Source organism: Bos taurus, chromosome 27 (genome assembly GCF_002263795.3).
Source record: "Bos taurus isolate L1 Dominette 01449 registration number 42190680 breed Hereford chromosome 27, ARS-UCD2.0, whole genome shotgun sequence".
Lineage (NCBI taxonomy): Eukaryota > Metazoa > Chordata > Mammalia > Artiodactyla > Bovidae > Bos > Bos taurus.
Window position 1 is genome coordinate 37,573,883 of NC_037354.1, and position 23,975 is coordinate 37,597,857.

At 44.3% G+C, this 23,975-nt stretch overlaps 2 protein-coding genes across 8 annotated transcripts in view; one reads left to right on the forward strand and one right to left on the reverse strand.

Moving 5' to 3' along the window:
• RNF170 (ring finger protein 170) overlaps positions 1-17,138 on the reverse strand; it is a 33,524-nt gene extending 16,386 nt beyond the window's left edge. For 2 of the 5 annotated variants that reach the window (XM_024986313.2, XM_024986310.2), the window contains exons 1-3: positions 16,979-17,065; positions 10,859-11,002; positions 1,474-1,549 (exon numbers count right to left, since the gene is read on the reverse strand). In XM_024986313.2, coding sequence (XP_024842081.1) covers positions 1,474-1,549; positions 10,859-10,995 — 213 coding nt within the window. In that variant the 5' untranslated portion in view covers positions 10,996-11,002; positions 16,979-17,065. Of the gene's footprint in view, positions 1-1,473; positions 1,550-10,858; positions 11,003-16,393; positions 16,497-16,978 lie in introns of those variants that run through there. The other 3 variants (XM_024986311.2, XM_024986314.2, NM_001206274.1) reach the window with 3 other exon arrangements.
• The window catches only part of HOOK3 (hook microtubule tethering protein 3), an 88,650-nt gene continuing 81,813 nt past the window's right edge, over positions 17,139-23,975 (forward strand). Inside the window, exons 1-2 of one of the 3 annotated variants that reach the window (XM_059882240.1) lie at positions 17,139-17,419; positions 21,642-21,694. Coding sequence is in view for 2 of the 3 variants with exons in the window: in XM_059882239.1 (XP_059738222.1) it covers positions 17,363-17,419 (57 nt within the window). In the remaining variant the exon portion in view is untranslated. The remainder of the gene's footprint in view (positions 17,420-21,641; positions 21,695-23,975) is intronic. The other 2 variants (XM_059882239.1, NM_001192600.1) reach the window with 2 other exon arrangements.

Consider the following 23,975-nt stretch of genomic DNA (forward strand, 5'->3'; position numbering starts at 1 on the left):
ACACACATGGGCATTGCAAAATCAGCTGCTTGCTCAAGCACACTTGAGGATACAGTCAGGACTGCGTAATCCTCGAAATCTCTGATGGGCACTCGGTTAGGGTCTTACAGGTTTGATAAACTCACGAGCCTCCGCTGCTGTTCCCCTTACCCTGCACGGGCTCTACCTTGCTTCCTGAACACGGTCTAAAGATGAAAACCTGGACTAACTCTGGAGTTACTCTATTAGAAAGAGTTAAGTTATCCTGAATTACTCTGCAGGCTGAGCTGAAGCCTTCACTCGGTGAAGAATCCGGTGGGCCGAGCAACTCTCCAAGGGTTCACTTTTCTTCTATTTCTAACATCTGCTTCATTCATACATCCCTGACCGTGTGACATGTTTGGAGATTAAATGACATAGTTATATGGGAAATCACTTTGTAAATTATAAAATGCCATCCCTGCGTGAATTATTGATAACAAGAGCTCTGGAACACAATACTACGAATATGTTTACACTATTTCTGTGTCATGGGATTAAAGTTCTATGGAGCAAGAATTCTTGTCCATTTAGTTCATGAGTGAATTTCCCACGCCTGGAACAATATTTGGCATATGGTAGATGGTTAATAAATAAGAGGTAAATGGATATATCATAAAAACTCTCTTTGGAATTAAAGTTGGATTTGTGGGTAGGCAATCAATTTTTAATTTTTTTTTTTTTGATGTTCGCTGTCTCAGATGAAGGTGTGCTGTGCTTTAGTCACTTCAATTGTGTCTGACTCTTTGCGACCCTATGGACAGTAGCCCACCAGGCTTCTCTGTCCATGGGATTCTCCAGGCAAGAATACTGGAATGGGTTGCCAGGCCCTCCTCTAGGGAATCTTCCCGACCCAGGGATCAAACCCGCGTCTCTTAACAACTCCTGCACTGGCAACGCCACCTGGGAAGCCCCGTGAAGGTGTATAATATCCTACTTAACCCAGCCTTCATGAAATATATTTCTGGTTCTTAGTGAGTCCATACAGCTCAAAACAAAGACGAGGCAGAGGAGAGTTCTCCTCTCTGCCTAGCTAGTTTTGTTAATTTTGACCAGAGAAGAAAAAAAAAAAAAAGGAAAAAAAAAAACCTACCCGTTACAGTCATTTATTTGAAGGTCTTAGGGGAATGTATTTTAGAAAGAGTAGTTTTTCCACCACATTTCATTAAAGTCAATGAGACAGTGATTTTTTTCCTTATCAGTTAAATAGGAAACTGCTGTCTTTTAAAGCAAATTAAAATTAGCACATGAAAATATCTTAGATTAAGGCTAATCATTTGCCTAATCTGAAAACGTACAATCAACAGGATAACGAAAGGTAACTAACTCCAAGCAGGAGAGAAGCCTGTGCTTCTGTGGAAGGAATTTACGGATATTCCATCACTATTTCTTCCGCAAAAGGAGTAAGACTACGGCCTCCTCACACAAACGCGCAGACTCGTGTCACGACAGTACCTGTTCTGTTTGAAGCTGTTCCCGAAGCACCCTCACTAGCTCTTGGTTTTCTGGGTGAATATTTTGATGTGCATTTCTGTTGAAGAAAAACATAGTAAAGTTTCAATATAAAACACTGTCTGATGAATCAGTTTTCCTTCTCGATCTAACTTTTGACCCAGACTCCTGGTAACGTGAGAAGCAGAGATGACAACCAACACCTGTACTCCAGCTGCAGGACTGAACATTCTAGGCCATTCTGAGCGCACTGACCGAGTTTAACGAGCAAATGATGAAACCCACAGGCCTAGTGCCCTGGGGACTGAATGTAATTGCAGACTCACACGTCATATAGAGAACAATTAACACGTTTACTTTTTCTGTAAAATGTCTCATATTATTATGCAAGACAAAACTTCTCCATATCTAATCAGGTCTTTCTCCCAACTTTTCACCTATAAGGACACAGGGGACAGAAAAAAAGCCAAACCAAAATGTATGATGTAGAAAAGCCCAAACCTATCATACTACTACTATCTTAAAACATTAACAAGATGTGGATGGATCTAGAGTGTGTCAAACAGAGTGAACGCAGAAAGAGAAAAACAAATACTGCATATTAACATCTATATGTGGCATCCAGAAAAATGGCACAAATGAATCTATTTCCAAGGTAGGGACGGAGACGCAGACGCAGAGAACGGACTTGTGGGCACAGCGGGGGAGGGAGAGGGTGGCATGAATTGAGAGAGTAGCACTGCCGTATACACACCACCACGTGCAGACAGCTAGAGGGGACCTGCTGAAGCGCACAGGGAGCTCAGCTCTGCGCCCTGCCATGGCCTAGAGGGCTGGAAGGGCGCAGGTGGGAGGGAGGCCCAAGGGGGAGGGGATGTACGCATATATACGGCGATTCGTAACACTGTCCAGCAGAAACGAACACACTGTAAGCAATTATACACCAATTAAAAAAAAAAAGAATCAAAGGTAAGATGTTAGTGGCCGATACAAAAGGACAAGACACGAGAGGACTGAAAATCAGAAGCTCTAGTTAAGGTTGTAGGGTGGGAAGCGCAGATTTACATCTGAATCGGTTTAACTTCATTTGGCTGTAGCAGTTTTTTCTAAACCTAAATCTCTTTTAACGGCAATATTTCAAGTCCACTCAGCATTGGTGTTAATCTATAGAAGGACCTTTACTCTCTGGCTGAATCAATATTCCCCAGCACCTAGAATTCCAAATCAGCATTTCAATGGGATAAGAAAAATTACAGATATCCATCCTACGGTTATTTAATTTTTAGTAAAACATTTAAATTTTAGAAAAGAAAGCTGAAAAAATAAAACCATTATTTCAGAGATGACAAAAAAGCAATTTAAAGTCAAATATCTAATCAGAAGCTTGACATCAATGTAATGAAACTGCTTGAACTCTGTGTAAACATCTTAAATTTTGGTGGATTATTTATTTTTAAATGTTATGTTCTTATGATTGAATGAATGAATCAGTGAAAGAAAGCTGCTGTGGGAAAAACAACGTATCCAGGAACAGGCTAGGAACCGTCTCATTTACACACCAGTATGGGCTTCCCTGGAGAAGGCAATGGCAACCCACTCCAGTGTTCTTGCCTGGAGAATCCCAGGGATGGGGGAGACTGGTGGGCTGCTGTCTATGGGGTCGCACAGAGTTGGACACGACTGAAGTGACTTAGCAGCAGCAGCAGCAGCTTCCCTGGTGGCCCAGATGATAAAGAATCTGCCTGCAATGCAAGAAACCCAGGTTGGATCCCTAGGTTGGGAAGACCCCCTGGAGAAGGGAATGGCTATCCACTTCAGAATTTTTGCCTGGAGAATCCCATGGACAGAGGAGCCTGGTGGGCTATACAGTCCATGGGGTTGCAAACATGACTGAACAACCAACATTTTCACTTTTTCAAACACACAGCTAACTGGAAATTCTTGACTCTTTGACACTGCAGAACCATTCATTCCCTTTCACTGAAAAAAAGTCATGAGTTTCAGAGTATGTGTGTGTGTGTGTATATATATATATATGTATAATATATAAATGTATATAAATATTAGACAATATAAATGTTTATTATATATAAATATTTATATATATAAAACCCATGTCACTGGAAGGTATTTCTTTTAGTTTCTTTCCATAAAATATATGAAATTCTTAAATCTGATAGAATATTAGAAAGTCAAGGTGCAGTCAAAGAACAAGAAAAAACAGCCCAAGATTCTGATCGTGGTGTGAGCTTCAGGTAACTAAATGTGACCGGCAACTTTGGGTACGGAACCAAAAATCCAGAAAATGGGATAATCTAGATAGATTGAGAGCTAGATTAGAAATCTGGAACATATCGTGATAGAGAAAACTGCGGGTTAGTCATTGGTCACTTGTGCTACAGCCCACGACGCCAAACCTAGAGTTCACACCTGGCCCACCTTCCCCAGGTGATGAGAATCAGCCAATCTGGGGTTTCTGGGTCAGCACCAAGGAGGTGGTCTGCAAGGCTAAGACCCCTGCCATTTCCTTCCCCCAGAAGTAGTAGTCCCGGCCTGAAATAATCCCTACTTTTGCAAATAACTTCCTTGCCCCACCCTCCTTCTGCCTATGAAACCCTTCCATTTCATACAGCTCCTCTGGCCACCTCTCTACTTGCTGGACAGGAAGCTGCCTGATTCATGAATAGCTTAGTAAAGCCAATTAGATCTTCAAATGAACTGGCTGAATTTTTGTTCTTTAATACTATGATCACCTTAGCGATGAGAAAATGATTGCATTTGACACGAAGAAGGTCTAAACTGAGATGCCAAAGTGAGTGGCTCCACGATGGAACAGAAGAACACCTGTTGTTGTATCTATCAACGATTTATGGTCCTTCTACGTTCTTTGAAAGGAGAAACCCAAACTGTCAAACTAGTTAAGTTACACGTAGCCCTGGAAAGGAGCCAGGAACCTCTCAGGTGAGGAAAGCAATGATACCCAAAGCCTGGGTCAAGAAATGAAATTGGAATCAAAGTTTACTGATATGCAAGCATGGGTTAACCTGCATACCAGACGTTTGTCACTGGCTTCTGGTCCGTCAACACATGTCAGCTATTATTAATGGCTTAAGCAGGAAGAATAAATTGAAAATATTTTAAAAGAAATTAATTAAACTACAAAGCACTGCTGAGAAATATTTAAGAAGACATCCCATGTTCACAGACCGGAAGACAACACTGTTAAGATGTCAATACTATCCGAAGTGATCTAGCTACAGATTCAGTGCCACCTCTATCAAAATCCCAACGGCATTCTTGGCAGAAATAGAAAAACGCATCCTAAAATTTACACGGTATCTCCAGGGACTCCAAAGAGGCAAAATAATCTTGAAAGAGAGGAAAGAAGTTGTAAGACACTTCCTGATTTCAAAACTTGCTGCAAAGTTATAGTAAAAACAGTACCAGTAACAAGGCCAAATGCATAAACCAAGGGAGCTGACCACAGAGACCAGAGAGACACGCTTAGATATATATGGTTCATTGGCTTTTGACAAGGATGCCAAGGCCCTTTAGTGGAGTAAGGACAGCCTTTGCAACAAAAGATGTTGGAAAAACTGGCTATCCACATGCAAAACAATGAATTTGAACCCTTACCTCATATTATATTGGAGAAGGCAATGGCACCCCACTCCAGTTACTCTTGCCTGGAAAATCCCACGGACGGAGGAGCCTGGTGGGCTGCCGTCTATGGAGTCGCACAGAGTTGGACATGACTGAAGCGACTTAGCAGTAGCAGCTCATATCATATACAAAAATTAACTCAAAATGGATCTAGCACCTAAACTCACGAGCTAAAACTATAAAAATCTTAGAAAAAACACAGATGGAAATCTTTGTGACCTTCAACTTAACAATGACTTCATAACCATGACACCAAAACATGGGCAACAAAAGAGAGAGAAAAAAAAAAGATAAATTGAACGTCATCAGAATTTTTAAAATTTTGTGCATCAAGGAACACTATCAAGAGGATAAAAGCAGGGCTTCCCTGGTGGCTCGGTGGTAATGAATCCGCCTGCCAATGCAGGAGACATGGGTTCAATCCCTGATCTGGGAAGATCCCACATGCCTCGGAGCAACTAAGTCCACGCACCACAACTACTGAGCGCACACTCCAGAGCCGGGAGCAGCAACCACTGAAGCCTTCAGGCCCTAGAGCCCGTGCTCCACGAGGAGGCCGGGCGCCCGAACTAGAGAGGAGCCCCCACTCCCCACAACTAGAGGAAGCCCATGCGTCCAGCGACAAAGACCCGGCACAGCGAGACAAATAAATACGATAAACCAAGGGAAAGAAGAATTAAAAAAAGAGGCCAAAAGGACAACCAACAGAATGAGAGTATTAGTAAGCCATATATTTGATAAGTGATTGAGACAGAATATAGAAAGAACTCATGACTCAAACACCAAAAAGGCAACACCCTAATTCAAATATGCATGAAAGACTGGAATAAACATTTCTCTAAAGAAGATACACAAATAGCCAATAAGCACATGAAATGATGTCCAACATCATTAGTCATTAGTGAAATGCAAACCAAAACCACAATGAGATACCAATTCACATCCACGAGGATGACTATCAAAAAAGCAGAAAGTATCAACTGCTGGCCAGGATGCAGGGATACTGGAGCGGTCGTGCGCTGCTGGGGGGGATGTAAGACGCGGCAGTTGCTGTGAAAAAGAGATTAAACGTTCCTCAAAAAGTTAAACACAGCGTTACTGTATGATCCAGGAATTCCAGTAGAAAGCAGGGACTCAAACACTTTCTTGTAGACCCTCATTCACAGAGCACCATTCACAACAGCCAGAAGGTGGGAACAACCCAAATGTCCATCAACAGATGAATAAATGTAGTATACACGCGCCATGGAATACTATTCGGCCGTAAAAAAGGAATAAAATTCTGGTGGATGATACAGCATAGATGAACCTAGAATGCATTACACTAAGAGAGATAAGCCAGACACAAAAGGACAAAATACTGTCCAATTCCTGTTTATGAGGTATGTAGACTAGCCTAATTTCTTGAGACAGAAGTTGGAATAAAGGTTACCAGGGACTGGGAGAGGAGGAATAGGGAGCTATTATTTAGCTGGTAGAGTTTCTGTTTCGAATGGTGAGAAAGTTCTAGAAATGACAGTGGCGATGGTTACACAGCACTGTGAACGTTCTGATGCCAACGAGTACTTAAATGACGACTTTTACGTTATGGGTATTTCACCACAACGTGAAGAATGAATGAATCATAATGACTAAAAACATCAAAGAAATTATAGAAAAAGATAAAAGGTTCCTTTGTTTGACTCTTATTCTATGCATGCTGCCTCTCCTTCAACTTATTGATGGCTCCAGTTGGAAGGGACAGGATTATAGCTGCAAACTGAATTTGAATCTGAAGAGTCAGACAGCAACTTAAACTGACCTCGCTACCCAAGTCCAATCGTGTGACAGATTCAATACAGCATCCGAGCACTGGGAGAACACCTTATGTTATTTGAGAAGTTGTATCTTAAGCTGAAACCTCATCATTAGTCCCTACCTGCTGGCCCTATATAAGGTAATAGAAAGCACACACTGGTCTCTGCCCTGGTCCCTGGCACAGACCTCCAGAAACACTTGGTAAATCCCTAAGTGATAAGTACACTAGGAGCACCCTGTTTTATATAATATTTGGTCTCTGACATGGTCCCTCACACAGAGCTCCTGAAACCCTTGTAAATTCCTGGGTGACAGGAGTGTCTTTTGTTCCCAGCAGGTGACTCTGGGTGGGCACCCGGATGAGGGCTGGTCACCGGAACAACAAGCACAGGATTAGAAGGCTGGAATTTTCAGAGTCCCCCACCCCCCGACTCCTGGCCCCATTCTCCAGAAAGAGGAGAGGGCCCAGGAACAGAGTTAATAACTGATCACATCTACATGAAGATGCCTCCACAAAATCCCTGGAGAGCTTCATACAGGTGAACACGTCCACCCCAGGAAGGGGATGACCCCACACCCCGACCCCACAGGGACAGAGGCTCCTGCACTCAGGACCGCCCCAGGCCTTGCCCAATGCACCTCGTCACCTGTCTGTGTATCTGTATCCTTCATCACACCCCTTAATAAACTGGTAAGCCCACTGCTTCCCCGACTTCTGTGAGTTGCTCTGGCAAGGTAATCGAACCTGAGGCGGGGGTTATGACAGCCTCCGATTTCTGGTGGAAAACCTGAGGACAGAAATCAGACAGAGGCGGTGGGTAACCTGGGGACCTATTACTGGCTGTTGGCATCTGAAGTGTGGTGGGACCGAGCCCTTAACCTGTGTGATGATCTGACACTGTCTCCAGGCAGACAGGGTCAGAACTGAGTTAAACTGTGGGACGCCCAGATGGTGTCAAGAAGAACTGCTTGGCAGGGGAAAACCCACCTACATTTGGTGACCAGAAGTAGAGTTCCGTATAAGAATGAAGTAGATGAAGTAGACACATAAGACAGAAACAGGAGGAACAGGTTCCTTCACTGCAGAAGCAGGAAATGTCCACAGGTCTTTCCTGGACACCCTAGTGCAAGCCGTGAAGCTACACAGAATAAAACTTTCTCTTCTTCAACAAAACACACCCTCGCCATATGTAAAGTTTGTGCATCCTACAGTCCTTCCCCTAAGCGAGATATCCCCAGTTCTTCCGGGCATTTTTATATGGTTTGTTTCCGTAGCTTTGCCCATTTGCATAACCTCCCCTGACTCTCTTCCAGTTTAAAATGCTTAACCCAAGCTGAATATAATCTATATGCGAACTTTATCTGATTATTCTGATTAACACACTCTAATGCTGGTAAGCTTTTGGCATCTACAATATACAATTGCCTTGTTAATAGAAACTTTTCATTTTGGGTTTCACATCACTGCAGCCTGTGAGGAAAACACTTTTATTTACAAGCAATAATTATCCCTAGTAGAGAAATTAGAAAAATAAAGGAAAACGATTTTGCAATAAAATTAATTTATAAAAATCCGTCTTAAAAACAAAATGGGCTACTTGACCTATGGTTTTATGAGGTGTCTTTCACTTAATTCTCACTCAACAATTTATCGTGGATACTTTCAAATGACAATAAATTCCTATCTCTATATCCCATTCTTAATAGGTAAGGAACAAATTTTTTTTTTTTTGGAATTTACCTAGTCATGACTCATTTTAAAAGCAGCTTTATTGAGATATAATTAAATCACCACAGTCAATTTTAGAACATTTTCATCATTTCAAAAAGAAACATTCAGCTCTCTCTCCCTACACCTCCACCTTCTACTCTAGTCCCTCTAGAATCTACTTTCTACCATGAATCTACTTTCTGTCTCTGCAGATTTTCCTATTGTGGACATACAAACAGACTCAAACACACGGCCTTTTGTGTCTGGTTCATGTCACTTAGCAAAGTGCTTTCAAGTTCCCTCCATAAGGCAGCACGCATCCATCAGTGTTCATTTCTTTTCATAGCTGGATGATATGCTTTTGCATGGACCTACCACATTTTGTTTATCCATTTTCCTGTTGATGGATCCAGTCATCTGTTTCCACCTTTTGGATATTAGGAACAATCCTGCTGTGAACATCCCTGTACATGTTTTTACAGGGAGATATGCTTTCATTTCTCACTGTACACATACAGGGGAGTGAAACTGCTAGGACACATGGCGACTCTATGCTTAGTCATCTGAGGAACTGAAGGCTTTCCAAGGTGCCTGCACTACCAGTGTATGAGGGCTCCAATTTCCCCACACCCCCAACAATCATCATGATTTGACTTTTTGAACCCAGCCATCCCAGTGAAGTGGGTGTGAAGCTGTATTTCACTGTGGTTTGGTTTGCATTTCCCTGAATGACTAACGATGTCAGGCACGCGTTCACGTACTTGTTGGCCGTTTGTACATCTTTGGAGGAATGCCTATTCTGATACTTTGCCCATTTATTAACTGTGCTATTTGTCTTTTTGTTACAGAGTTTTGAGTTCTCTATCTATTCAGACATAAGGGCCTATGTCTGAAATATTTTCTCCCATTCAGTGAACTGACTTCATTGCCTTGATGACGGTCTTTGAAGCAAAAAAAAGTTGTTACTTTTGATGAATTCCAATTTATCTATTTTCTTTTGTTGATCATGCTTGTGGCATCATATCAATTTCCATGATTTACTCCTAGAGTTTTATAGTTTTAGTTCTTACATTTAAATCTTTGATCCATCTTGAGTTAATTTTTGTATATGATATAGTCAACTTTATTCTTCTGCATGTAGGTAACCTTGTCCCAACATCATTTGTTGAACTCTTTCCCTACTAAGAGGTGTTGGTGCCACTGTCAAAAACCAGCCTACCACGGAGGTATAGGATGACCCATTTCTGAATCTTGATTCTGTTGTATCAATATATCAGCTATCCTTCTCAATGAACAATCTAATAAGTGCGCTTCTGTTTTCTTCTTCAACCCACTTGCTAATAGACATGAGTAGAACAAGCTCAAAGGTCAGAGCCCTACAAAAATTCAGTGTCCTGTTTTGGTATACATTAAAACATAATCAGTACTCCTGGGAATGACTTGTCAATCAGTTATAAACTCAGCAGATAGTAAATCTGCTATCTTCTGGTCATCAGTTCCCCACTATGCCCACAAGTGCATCACCAAGTACCGTGTAAGTATTCTACTGAAATCAACATAATGTCACCCTAATTCAGAAACTAACCATGCAGAAGTAAAAGAGAACGCTCACACCCTGTTCAATAATCCTTTCTTAATTTTTAGAAGAAACGAAAAGATCTGTAGTTTTTGGAATTAATCTCTTTTCTATTTTATACTTTTTTGCTCATTTCTGTTTTCAGTGATACATATGAAATTAACCTCTATTTGTCAGTATTTACATTTCTAGTTTATTACCTTGTCTCTTGTACTGGCATATAGACATCTGAGATCTTTATTATTCCTGATTCTACAACAGTAACTTTAATTCTAATCTTAAGTCCCTCTACACTGTCCAAGGTATTTTTTGGCCCCAGGTTTTTTCATTTAAACATGAAAATATATTTGCGCCTATTGTATCAGCTGCAAGTTGATGAGTTCAATTATGAAAATCACATGTTAAAACTGTGACAGTCCAACAGAAAATATTAACATTTCATTCAAAATATGGATTACAAATTTAAATTTTTTCTGACTGGACAACGTTGATGACAGGAAAACAAAATACCTTAATACGTTTCACAGTCACTGAAGTCTAGCACTTCCTTTTCACATTAAGTATTGACCATTACTAGACACAGTCAGTCAGTTGCCCTTGGAAATATGCATTATCTCAATTCTTTTGTCCTTTAGTCTCACCTGAAAAGTGCATATACCAGGGTAGCAATCAAAGCGAGACTGACCACAACCGCCACGAGTACTTGGTCACTTACTCCTTCTATGACTGAATCATCATCCAGTTTCAAACTTTGAACTTCACCTTGATATTTGGCCATTCCAGGTCTAAAAGGAAAAGAAACAAGATGAAAATTACAAACACTACAGTGAAAATGAAATATATCCATTAAAAACAACACAAATGTAGCTGACCTCTTTTAGTGCCCACTTGCAGTAGGTTGCATTAGAAGATAACTCCAGCAGTTGAGTTTTTTGGGTTTTTTTTTTAATTATTAAAGAATAGGACTTCCCTGCTGGTCTACTGGTTAAAAATCCGCCTGCCAATGCAGGAGACAGAGATCCGATCTTTGATCTGGGAAGATCCCAGCCGCCGCAGGGCAACTGAGTCCGTTGAGCCACAACTACTGAGCCCGTGAGCCTAGGGCCCGTGCTCTGCAACGAGAGTAGCCTCCGCTTGCTGCAACCAGAGAAAGCCCGCATGCAGCAATGAAGGCCCAGCATCGACAAAAATAGAGTAAAAAATAAAAAGTGTTAAGGCATAAAGGGCATTCCTCACGCCCAGGGGCTCTTTCCTTACTCCTGAACACCACATGCATTCCCCATGTAGATCACACCCCATCCTGTCCCTCACGGCACTGAATGAACATCATGGAATGTACCAGCACGGACAGGGAAGGAAAGACACTGTCTGCTTCTGCAAACGTTCCTGCCCTACCTGGCATGCTGTCCTGTACACAGCAGGACCTAACAAATAGGAGCGACTTACCTTACTTACGGTGTTGGTAACTTGAAAAGTTAAAAGACCATAGAACACACAGCCTTTGATAGCTATCCTGAGACTACTTGAATTAATAAAACTTCTGGTGCTTGGAAAACTACTGGTCTCAGCTGGGACTAAGCTCAGCTTATGGTTCAGAATTCTGTGACCTGCTTGGCAGTCAGAATGACTCTCAGGTTGAATTTCCTTATGAAGAGACAAGGCAACATACAAAAGGATCCTTCCCAGTTGAGAAAGTTATCACTCAACTGGAGGAAAACAATACCCGATTTCTGTAAGTATGAGGGAAATTAGCCAGACCACATCAGAGTCCAAATATCACAGGTAATTCCTATTTCTTTCAGATGACAAACACTGAAGTTACTTAAAATCTCATAAGACACCGAAAGGGAAATAAAGGCAATAAATATTCAATGACATCTATACAACTGTTTATAAATAAAATCCTCTATGTGTATAATGTACTGCCCTGAAAATAGCTTTATTCAATGGCATCATTAATCAGGTGAGTTTCTGTTCAAAGGAAACTTTGAGTGTGAAAGTCTTAACACTTTAGAAAAGGACCTGAAAAACTAGTAAGAAAATGAATGACCTCTCACGGAAGAAACTTAAGCAAACAAACAGATCAAAGACAGCTATCATCGGCTTTACACATAGTAATGGCCTGATGCATCAGGAACTTTCTAATGACAGGTTTTGAGTAATCTTAATGAAAGCACACACCAGGAACTCAGAGAAGGAGTTTTCACCTCAGGATTTTATTCAAAAGAACACTCAGATGAACAGCCAACTGAAGAAAACAGCCTCCAACAATCTCAGGGTGGCCACGCGGACAATTTAGATTTGTATTATGGCCAGGTTTCCTCTGTTTAAATTGAGATGCTGGGCCGTGTCAGAAGTCCTAAGGGCATGAGGATGACTCACATCTGCTCAGAGATAAGCAAATGTTATCCCACGTCAAGATTCCCAGCCTCTAATGACTCAATCAGGTTGCTAGGATTCTCTCATATGCTGTACATGTAGGGAGTCTATTACTTTGTACTTAAAAAAAAAAATGGGTTGCATTTGTTTCTGTATTCTTCCAGGTGTAATCAGTGATAAGGTGACTAAATTCTACTGTATAAACTATATATATATATATTTGTGTGTATACACACACACACAATATATTCCTTTTTTATTGGAGTATAATGCTTTATGATGTTGTGTCAGTTTCTGCTGTATAATCATGTGACTCAGCCATAGGTATACCTATATCCCCTCCCTCTTTCCCCTTGAGCCTCCCTCCTCCACCCCCATCCTCCTCCTCTAGGTCATCACAAAGCCCCGGGATCAGCCGTGCTATACGGCAGGTTTGCCAATAACTGTTTTACACACGGCAGTGTATGTATGTCAAGCCCAATCTCCCAACTCATCCCACCCTTCCCTATAACTGAATCGCTTTACTGTACCCCTGAAACTAACGTTGACATTGCAAATCAACTACAGTTTTCAATAAAAATATACGCACACACTCTACTGAATAAATATATGACTTCTACCAGTGCCACCCTTAAGATTCTGCTTTCTTCACATTTTCGAGAGCTCAGAGATCCAGGATACTTTGAGTGTTGCAGGATCATGCAATGTTATTTGCACCATCTTCTAGCAAAAGTGTCCAATGTTGTTGAAACGAAGAGTCACTTTTTATTTCCACAAATTCTAGTGTCACTGAAGAAGGTGCCTGGGCTGAGAGAGGGTGGGAAGGGCAGAGACAACTGGGAAGTTTCACAGAGGAAACTGTGGTCCTTTCGGCTGCGCTTCCTCGCCATGTGGAAACACCAGCCCTCACACGGACAACTGCTAGCGGTGTCTGATCGGCTTGTAGGGGGTTTCAATAGTTAACTTCCGCCAGCAGTCTCTCTTATCATCAAAGTCAAAAAAAAGGACCTGTAGGAGTTAGTGGCTCAGCAATGAGGTATTGATCCACCACTTCAGTTTGGAAAGAGGCATTACAGGGGATAAACAATAAAAAGAAATAAAATCATCTACTTGAAGAGATGACTTGAAAATGAGTTCCAACGTCAACCTGAACTCCAGTCCTCCAGGTTCTACTGGCCCGAGACAAAACAGTACTTCTGACTGTAACTGAGGGCGCGGGTTCTCAGCTGGAGCCCAGGCACCGTGAGGAGGCATGGAGGCCCAGAGTTTGGCTCCAATTCTGCTGTCACTTAAATCTCTCAGGACCGCTCATTTTCTGCAAAAGGAAAAGGCTGGGATTTGAGGATTTCTTAATTTCCTTTTACCACCACACTTCTCTGAATCGGAGTTTTTTGGAATTAAAAAATAAATAAATAAAAGGCAGGAAAGGTAAACAGCAAAGGTTAAAACGCTTACAAGTGGGCAGCTGGCCTGGGAGAGCCAGATTCGTATCTTTCCCAGGATAAAATTCTACAGTCTGAATTCTTTGCCAGGATGTATTACTTTAATAATAAACACAAAGGCCAGTGCCTGCTTCCTCCCTTCAGGGATGAAAGTTAGGCTTCACTGCTCAAAGATTTAAGACGTCTACCATTCTTTCCAAGCACCTTAGAGACTGCTGGTTTCCAGGAGGTGGGCACCTTCTGAAGACCTCAGTGACAGGCCCGACAGGGCCTCGCACTAAACACACTACTTGCTTGAAACCCCAAGGAAAGGGTATGAAATTTATAAAACACGGTATCTCATCTATTTCATAGGATCCTGCTAAATGAAAACAAGTGATCAGTACTCTGTCTTAAACTATTTGAGATTTACAGAAACAAAACACATCGATCTTGGGAATGGTGTTGGTAACTGATAGAAGAGGAACTGATTTCCGCACTGGCTTCATTACTGCTTAGCTGGCCAAGGCTTATCGAGTAGCTTAATATATTGAAGAAAAACGAGTTTCGCAGTCAGACAACTGCGTACTCGTGCAAAATCTGGGTCTCAGCTTCCTCATAAGTAAAATACGTAAAATTAACAAACTATGTTGAACTTTTTTGGCAAAAAAAAAAAAACAAAACAACAACACACTTGTTTTGTGGAGTTGATGAGATAATAGGTAAAACATGTGGCATGTTGGCAGGCTCTCAATAAATGGAAGCTACGATACTTTGATTACTATTATTAACCATCTTCAATGAGTCCATGGAACCATGATAAAACTTAGCCACGCCTTCCCCACAACTGCACTGAGCAGCATCCCAAGCCCTCTTTAATCAGAGCTCTAAGTATGTGTTTCTTGGGAGGACTGGATAAATTTGGCACATTGCCACGAAGGACAGCACCGTGTTTACGTGAAGCTGATAAAACAGCTGTAGATGAGAACTAGCCTCCCAGGAACCAGAGAAAGAGAGCTAAGACAAGTCCCACTTGATTCCCTTTGATCTTTTCCAAAGCTTTCAGGAAAAAAACAACACAGACAAACAAAGGAAGTGTAGGAAATTCCATAACTTCAAAGGAGAAAACTCAATGTCTTTTTACCCAAATTCATGTAGAAACATGGCTTTTGCAGACAAGTACTCACATGCAAGAAGTTTTTAATATGATTTCCTTCATGGAGGGAAATCGCAGCTACCGAATGGAACACTCAAGAACACATCACGCACAAGTGCATTGTGGGTGAGCCATCAAACCTGAGACCTGGGAGGCCGAGGTCAAAGGCCTGAGAAAGGGAGCAGGTGGAGCAAAGATGCTCACGTGGGACAGGCCTTCCAGAAAGGATCCACATTCCAAGAAAGGCTGCACAGGAGGGCAAACCAACTTGCTGACTTCACTTGCCTAACAAGGCAGACGGTCACTTAACAGCGCCAGGGAGCCTACAGATATAACCTAGCTCAGAATGTAGAAACTCTGGTTCCACAAAGGTCCAGAGGCACCAACAGAGGAAACAAGGGCGGGTGAGGTACATTTTATCACTTCTAAAGGTTTCTCTGCCTTTAAAATAAAATGCTGTAGGGAAGAATATTTAAAACACCGCTGAGAAGACTTCCGGTAAGATTTTCTACATTCACAAAATGAAAAATCTGATAACCGGTACTCTGAAAAGCATCACTAAAAATTCAATGCTGGGACTTCCCTGGTGGTCCAGTGATTAAGAATTTGCCTTGCAATACAGGGGATGCTGGTTCAATCCCTGGTCAGGGAACTAAGACCCTACAGGCCGCAGGGCAACTAACACAACCTACTGAGCACACGTGCCATAACTAGAGATCCTGCTTGCCTCAACAAGATTCCCTGTGCTGCAGCTAAAACCTGATGCAGCCAAATATACATATGTGGAAAACAAACAAACAAACAAACCCAATGGTGTCTTGGCAGTTCCGAAAGCTCAATGACAAAACCTAATCTTAATGGGTAAAGGGAGCTCCAAAACCTAGTTTTAATGAGAAAAGGGGGCTCCAGGAACTGCAAACCAAAGAAAGGTGTGTGCTGGGAAGCTAATTTTGCTGCACCACAAATAAAAGTCTGGCATCATGCAGTAAAGTTATGCATACCCTATACCTCAAAAATTCTAGGATTCAAAGGCATCTATTCCCCCCAAAAACTTACACGTGGCACCAGTCTATAGAGATAAGAATGTTAGAGCACTGTTCTTAGCCGCAAACTACAAGTGCAAAATTTGCCCAACGACAGTAGCGTGGACAGACGGTTATATTCATAGAGTGAAGTACTAGACAGCGGTGAAAACTACCTATGGATCTACACAAACTTACTAGGAATGAAAAGCCACGAAATGACACACACAATTTCGCAGAAGTTCAAAAGCAGGCAGAGTAAAAACGGCGTGGTCTAGGTATGCAGACGTCGGTGGGAAAGCTATAAAGAAAAAGCAAGAAAGTGAATATCACAGAAGTCAGTGGACGGAGGAGGGAAGGTGCTCAGAAAAGGAACAGGAGGTGGGGGAGGCAATGCTGTTTTTTTCACCTGCCTGTTTATTACTAACTAGTCTTTAGGCACGCACGCTGTGCGTGCACTTTCCTGCACACGGTGTCTCGCCTAATGATTCATCGGTAATGCTGCAGAGGGTGCATGCTCAGGAACGGGGCGGGGGGTGGGGGTGAAGGCCAGTCCCCTGGCCACTGGGCAAGGAGGGCCAGGCCGCGGTGCTCCGGGGGGGGTGGGGAGGACCGGCGGCACCACGCTCCCCCCACCCCGCCGCCCCCCGCAGTCCCCTGCCTCCCGGGGCCCCGAGGTCCGCGCGCCCCGAGCTCGCCACGTTGGCCGTCCGGCGCGGGCGCCCGGGGCCTCCCGCCGTCCCGCCCGGGCCCGGGGCCCCGCCGGCGCTCAGCCGCGCGTACCTCTGCAGCGCCGGGGACGCCTGGTAGCTCCCGGCGACCGAGGCGCGGAGTGTTTCCGGGGCCGCCCGCCGCCCCCGCGGCACCACTGGCCGCGGCCCCCGCCTCCTCCTCCTCCCGCGGGCCGGGGCGCGGGCGCGGCGCACGCGCGCTGCGCGCTTCCGTGCGCGGGGGCGGCCGGCGGGCGGCAGGCAGGCTGGGCCGTGCGCGGCGCGGGCCGGCGGGCGGGGCGCGGGCCGGGCGAGGCGGCGGCGGCGCGCCGGTGACGCTGCGGGAGCCGCGGCGGCCTCCAGCGCCGGGCGGAGTCGGCGGCCGCGCGGAGGACGCAGCCCGGGCCGCGCCGCGGGCCTTCAGGCGGGGCGGGGCGGCCGGAGCCGCGGCGGGAAGATGTTCAACGTGGAGACCCTGGAGCGGGCGGAGCTGTGCGAGAGCCTCCTCACTTGGGTAGGTGGGCGACGCGCTCCGGAGGGGGGGCCCCAGACCTCCGCCAGGCCGCCGTCCCGGGGTACCCCCCCCCCACCCCGCGCCCGGCCGGCGCTGCCGTCACATCCGGGGAGCGGAGCCCCCGGTGCTGGGCGGAGGCCCGGGGCGGCCGCGGGGACTGGGGGTGGGGGGACTCCCGGGACCCCGGCCCGAAGCTCCCGCCTTTGTTGTCACGCTGGCAGGACGGCGCAGCCCCGGGCGGGGCGGGGCGCGGGGAGGCGGGCAGGGGGGCTTCCACGGAGGCCCATTCCGGGCATCCGGGAGGAAGGGAGAGGCGCTCGGGATGGAAATAAATCCGCAAGGCTGGGGGATCTGGGCGTCAGTAGTGGGAGTCGACATTTGCGGAGGGGTTGGTGGGGAGCGCCACGCTGTGGCATTCTCAATTTTCAATTATTAAATGTTGATGAAAATTCTTACATGTGCCTATAAAGGTGTTCCGTTCTCACGCCGAAAACCGTGCCTGTAGCAGCCTTTTCCACAGCTGGACATTAACACCCAAGCTTGAGTGTTTCTCCTAAGTGTGTTGTCAGTACCTGGGGTGTGCGTGTGCGTGTGTGTGTATATCTGCAGAGCCACGGGATAAACCCGGTACTTCTTTTGGGGAGAGTTCGTTTCACTCACTACTAAAAAACGTTAAATATCTCTTTTAGTATCACTTTTAGAATGAAGCACTAATATATTTATGGAGGTGACTACAGCGTATGTATTAATGCTCAAGGTAAGAAACAGATGCCAAACGGATTATATTTAGCGGTGCCTTGGGTGATGAGCTTGGATTGTGGACTTGAGTCTCCTACGTGGGGGGGGACCTTCGAGTGGAAGGGTTACTGGGGCACTGCCCTAGGCTGGTTGTAACAAATGTAGTGAAAATCGTCTGAGATTGTCATAATTTGTCTTTCATCACAGATCAAGTTGTGTTTTCTGAAACAATATGTACCGCGATAGAGGGGTCTGTTTTAGTGACTTTTGCATTTGGCCGTTCTTGGAATTTCAAATTGTTTGCAGTAGTATATAGTTCACACAGCTTACAGCTAGAGTAAGGTGCAACTTCACGTGGGGAAATGGGTTTCACGGCCATATTTTAGGGCAGAGACAAAGCTGATAAGGTGCATAATGTGGCCAGAGTTTGACTGGGAGGACAGAGATAAAGGAAAGAATCACCACATTCTTTGATTTTGTGGAAGGACTGGATTTGGCAGAGGTTGTAAACAGAAGGTGGGGGATCTGAAAATGAGCATTTTTGGTCTGTACCTCCCTCAGTGCTAGAAAGAAAAAAGCCAAGAGGGCAAAGATGAAGAAAGGTATTAAATCTGAAATAGGGCTACATTGTTTAAAGTTTGGAAAGACAAGTCAGGGAGAAAAGGTGTGTTTGAAGGGCATCTGCCAAAAGGCGGTGATCAGTGCAGTGATTTGGGTGAGAAGTGCTAGTAAAAGTAACAGAGGAAGAATCACAGAGGGAAGTTTGAAGGGGTGCTAACAAAAGCACGTCATGGCAGCATCTGTTTAAAATGTGGTAAGTTGTTAAGAAAATGGAGATCATCAAGGTGATCAGCTCCACAGAGTGGTCAAAGGATCTGGCTTTGTAGAAAACAGCCTTTTTGAAATTTCACTGGAAGGTCATCAAGGAAAGTTTCTAGGGGGAAGATAAGAGATTATCAATGACAAAACTGGAGGGCAGAGTCCAAACAAAGATAATCAATTCTAAGACTTGGAAACATTTTTAAAACATTGTACGTTGAATCCTTTCCAAGTAAAGTTGAGTTTAACGCTGGGCTTGTTCTTCTAGTTGTTATTAAAAATGTGGAAAATGTCTGAAGTAGCTGATAATGTGCATTTACTCCAGTAGCTCCCCTCCTGACTGAAGGCCGGATTAATGCCAAAGACAATTCCAAAATGAAAAGTGAGGAAAGAAAATGTATACTGTACATTCCTCAGAAAAGACTGCCCCCCATATTTGAAATAATCTGCTCTATTTTGTATGAAGTTCTAGCCAACCTGGTTGTGCAATTGCTCTGCGCACAGCAGGTGAAAAGGTAACCGCCCCGCTCAGCAAGATGCAGGCACTTGTCAGTGACACAGAAGACCCGAGAGCTGGAAGTTCAGCCTAGGTCAGGCAGTCCTTGAGCTTCATATATGGCTACAGTCTCCACATTCAGTCACTGAAGATTGTAACTATGGTCCTGAATATCAAATAAGAGCTTATTTTCACTCCACAGCATTTAGATTGAGACGAGGTATATAGTACATATTAGAAGTTCTTCCACCAGAAATAGTTGAACTAATGCAGAAAACTAAGATCATGGCATCTGGTCCCATCACTTCATAGGAAATAGATGGGGAAACAGTGGAAACAGTGTCAGACTTTTATTTTGGGGGGCTCCAAAATCACTGCAGATGGTGATTGCAGCCATGAAATTAAAAGACGCTTACTCCTTGGAAGGAAAGTTATGACCAACCTAGATAGCATATTCAAAAGCAGAGACATTATTTTGCCAACAAAGGTCCGTCTAGTCAAGGCTATGGTTTTTCCAGTGGTCATGTATGGATGTGAGAGTTGGACTGTGAAGAAAGCTGAGCACCGAAAAATTGATGCTTTTGAACTGTGGTGTTGGAGAAGACTCTTGAGAGTCCCTTGGACTTCAAGGAGATCCAGCCAGTCCATCCTGAAGGAGACCACTCCTGGGTGTTCATTGGAAGGACTGATGCTGAGGCTGAAACTCCAGTATTTTGGCCACCTCATGCGAAGAGTGAACTCATTGGAAAAGACTCTGATGCTGGGAGGGATTGGGGGCAGGAGGAGAAGGGGACGACAGAGGATGGATGGCTGGATGGCATCACAGACTTGATGGACATGAGTTTGGGTGAACTCCAGGAGTTGGTGATGGACAGGGAGGCCTGGCGTGCTTCGATTCATGGGGTCGCAAAGAGTCGGACACAACTGAGCGACTGAGCTGAACTGAATAGCATCAAGGCACTTGAAAGGATAACTGTAGCCACCTGTACAGAATTCATGTCTGTGGGACGTCTGATTGCCCCAAATGCTGGCTAAATTCACTGTTGTATCAGAGGTTAGCCCCAGAACCAAAAGTTCCACATTTTTGTTGAAAGAGCAGTGTTTGTTAAGAGACAAAGTATCATCCTACCTAGGGAAAATAGTTGCAGCTTAAATTCAGAATCAAAGTGGATGCACCAAGCAAGTTCAGCAGGACGTGCTGGAAAATTTCCACTCTCTCTGTCTCCCCACCCTCTTGAGTCAAAATGCACTCTTACCTGTTAGAAAAAGTCTGCCCTACCTAGTACACCTATCAGGCCTCCTTTCTCAAGCAGTGCAGGAAACGATTGCTCTTTCCTAGGGTTAAGAGAGTGAAAAACCAGAAAGAGTCAAGAATGCCCCCAATTAATGGCAGGAGGCTAAGAGAACAGGAACCATCCCCACACAGTGACATCAACACACCCTTGTGAATTTTCCCATGCAGTGGCCTGTGAAACGGCGCACCTGCGCTTACAGTTAGGAAGGGTGTGTTTCTGTGGTGCTCTCTCCCCGGTTCCACTCGCTCTGCCCTTCTAACTCTGTTCTGCTTACCATTGGTGTCCTCTACTGGAGGAATAAAGGAGTCAGATGTACAAAAAGACATAGTTTTTAAAAGCTTTAACTTTCTTATTTTTTTTTCTTAAGTAGAGGGCCAGTTTAACCTGTTTAGAGTATAGGTTCTGAAATTTGACCACCCGGGTTCAAATCCTGACTTGGCTGCATACTAACTGTGGGTAACTTTGGACGCGGAACTTTACCTGTGTTCAGATTGTATTCAGGGTGACACTGACAAGTGTTTCCTATGCATTTAGTATGGATCAACATAATTGCAGGGCTCATCAAACTACTGGTTGCCAGGTCCGGATTCCAGAGCCTGTAATTCGGGAGGGCTGGGCTAGGATCTGCTACTCTGCATTTCCAACAGGTTTCCAGGTGGTGCTGTTAGTGACCTGAGCCCCCACGCTGAGAACCACTGCTCCAGAGCAGGGTTTGTTAGCCTTAGCATTGTGGCCAGTTGGGACTGGATCACGTTGGTCGTGGGCACTGCCCTGTGCTTCCCGTAGGAGGTTTAATAGTAAAAGCATCCCTGGTCTGTACCTTCTGGATACCAATAGCTCCCACTCAGTTGTTACAACTAGAAATTTCTCATAGGGAGCAAGATCTCTCCCGGTTGAGAATCACTGCTGTGGAGACAGTCATTCCAGGTGAGCTCAAGCTTTCCCCTTCTCATGATTTTGTGGGGGTGGTGAGGTGGAGCTCCGGTTGGTGTTAATAGAGCTTCTTGGAATTAAAAGAGAGGTTATGACCCTTGAGGCAGAGTTTCATGCCCTAATGTGGTTGCCTGCAATTACCTTTAAATTTTAGTCTACTACTATCCTGAAACACGCTGCAGATGTTAACTCGAGTTTACGAGAACTGGTAGGTGACAGATTTTTTTTTTTTTTAAATACCCATATCACAAAGTTCTTTTGAGGTGCACAATTCAGTGCTCTTTGGTGTGATCACAGATTGTGCAACCATCACTGCTGTCTAATTCCAAGTACATTTTTATCGCATCGGAAGGGAATTCTGCAGAGAGAGTCTGTCTGGGACTTGCATTTACTTTTATGTCAAGGCAGAGATGGACACCCTCACTAGCAGCTAAAAAACCTCAAGAGCCAACTCAGAAAATAATTGTTTGGAAGCCACATTTAAAAAATTAAAATGAAAATAGTTTTAAGTCCCACGAGAGAAACAGATAGAGTCTTACAAGTAAATTACTTGCATTATTGAATTGCTTGCTTTATTGAGTTTTTTTCTTCTGATTGCCCAGTGGCAGTTTTCTGATCTTTCATCCTTTGCATTTGGTAGTGCTTTGGATCAGAAGGCTCCACCTGCCAAACTGGTGCCCTAGCACAGAAGATTATTTGGTGAACTTGTTAAAAATAGACTGTCAGTCCTCTCCAACTTCCCAGTTGATTGAGTGTACACCCAGGTCTGGGAATTACTGCGTAAGGCTTTTACAGGTACCTAATGTCCATCTGTTTTCTTGTTCATTCTTAAAGATCCCCTCCAGAAGCTATTTCTCCCAATTCCAAGGTTGAAAAGCTGGTGTTACGAGAGGTAAAATGGCATACCCGAGGTCACACGGCCAGCAAATTAGGCACAAACCTGGAGATGGAGTTAGTTCTTTTGTTTTTTGAGGGGAGGGGGACAGCCACGCGGCAGGTGGGATCCTTTTTCCCCAACTAGGGATCAGACCCGTGCCCCCTGCTTTTGGAAGCGTGGAGTCTTAGCCACTGGACTGCCAGCGGAGTCGCTGGAGTTAACTGTGTACCTTCCGAGCGTGCTCAGTGAGAGGTCTTCTGGGTCAGGCTGGGCGTCAGGATATGAGTGAGGTGTGCACTCGCCCACTGCTCTTTTTTATTCTAAGCCTGCAAGAAAGAAATGTATTCAGCAACTGTAGGATGACAGTGTGGACTTAGTTCTTTTTAAACTAGTCAATACATTGTTACCACCACATTATCATTGAGAAGGCGGCCGGCGAGGGTGTGGAGTAAAATTCAGTGTCATTTCCTACAGGTGATGTTTATCAGGTCCATTTATTCATTTACTAACAATATATTGAGCCTCTGCCACCCATAAGGTTAATGTCAGGGGGCCTGACAGGCCCTCTTTCATCACCTCTCCCAAATAGACATCCGAGTGAAAACCACTTGCTACGCAATCTTTTAACTCATTTCCTTAGTTCCCGCCGTGTAACCATCTCCACCAACCAGGCTTTGCGGAAAATGTGAAGAAGCTACTGACTGCACTTCTTCATCATTCTTGGTTTAAAGATTTGATAGATGGCACGGCGCAGAGACGTGGACACTGCCCCGCTGTGGGACAGTGGATTGCTGCAGCATTTAACACGGGCAGCTTGGCGATATTCATTAGAAACTTTGAAAGGTTCGCACACTTTGGTCCAGCAAATTTACTTCTAGGAATATGACCCTGTAAGTAAAACGTATTGAAGGCAGATGGTCCGCTGAACATTATTTGCAATGTTTCCATGGTCGTTACCTGGTTTGACCTCAGCTGTGTTAACATGCAGTCAAGGCTATGGTTTTTCCAGTAGTCATGTATGAATGTGAGAGTTGAACCATAAAGAAAGCTGAGCACTGAATAATTGATGCTTTTGAACTGTGGTGTTGGAGAAGACTTGAGAGTCCCTTGGACTGCAAGGAGATCAAACCAGTCCATCCTAAAGGAAATCAGTCCTGAATATTCGTTGGCAGGATTGATGCTGAAGCTCCAATACTTTGGCCACCTGATGTGAAGAACTGACTCACTGGATAAGACCCTGATGCTGGGAAAGATTGAAGGCAGGAGGAGAAGGGGATGACAGAGGATGATATGGTTGGACGGCATCACCAACTTGATGGACATGAGTGTGAGCAAGCTCTGGGAGTTGGTGATGGACAGAGAAGCCTGGTGTGGTGCAGTCCGTGAGGTTGCAAAGAG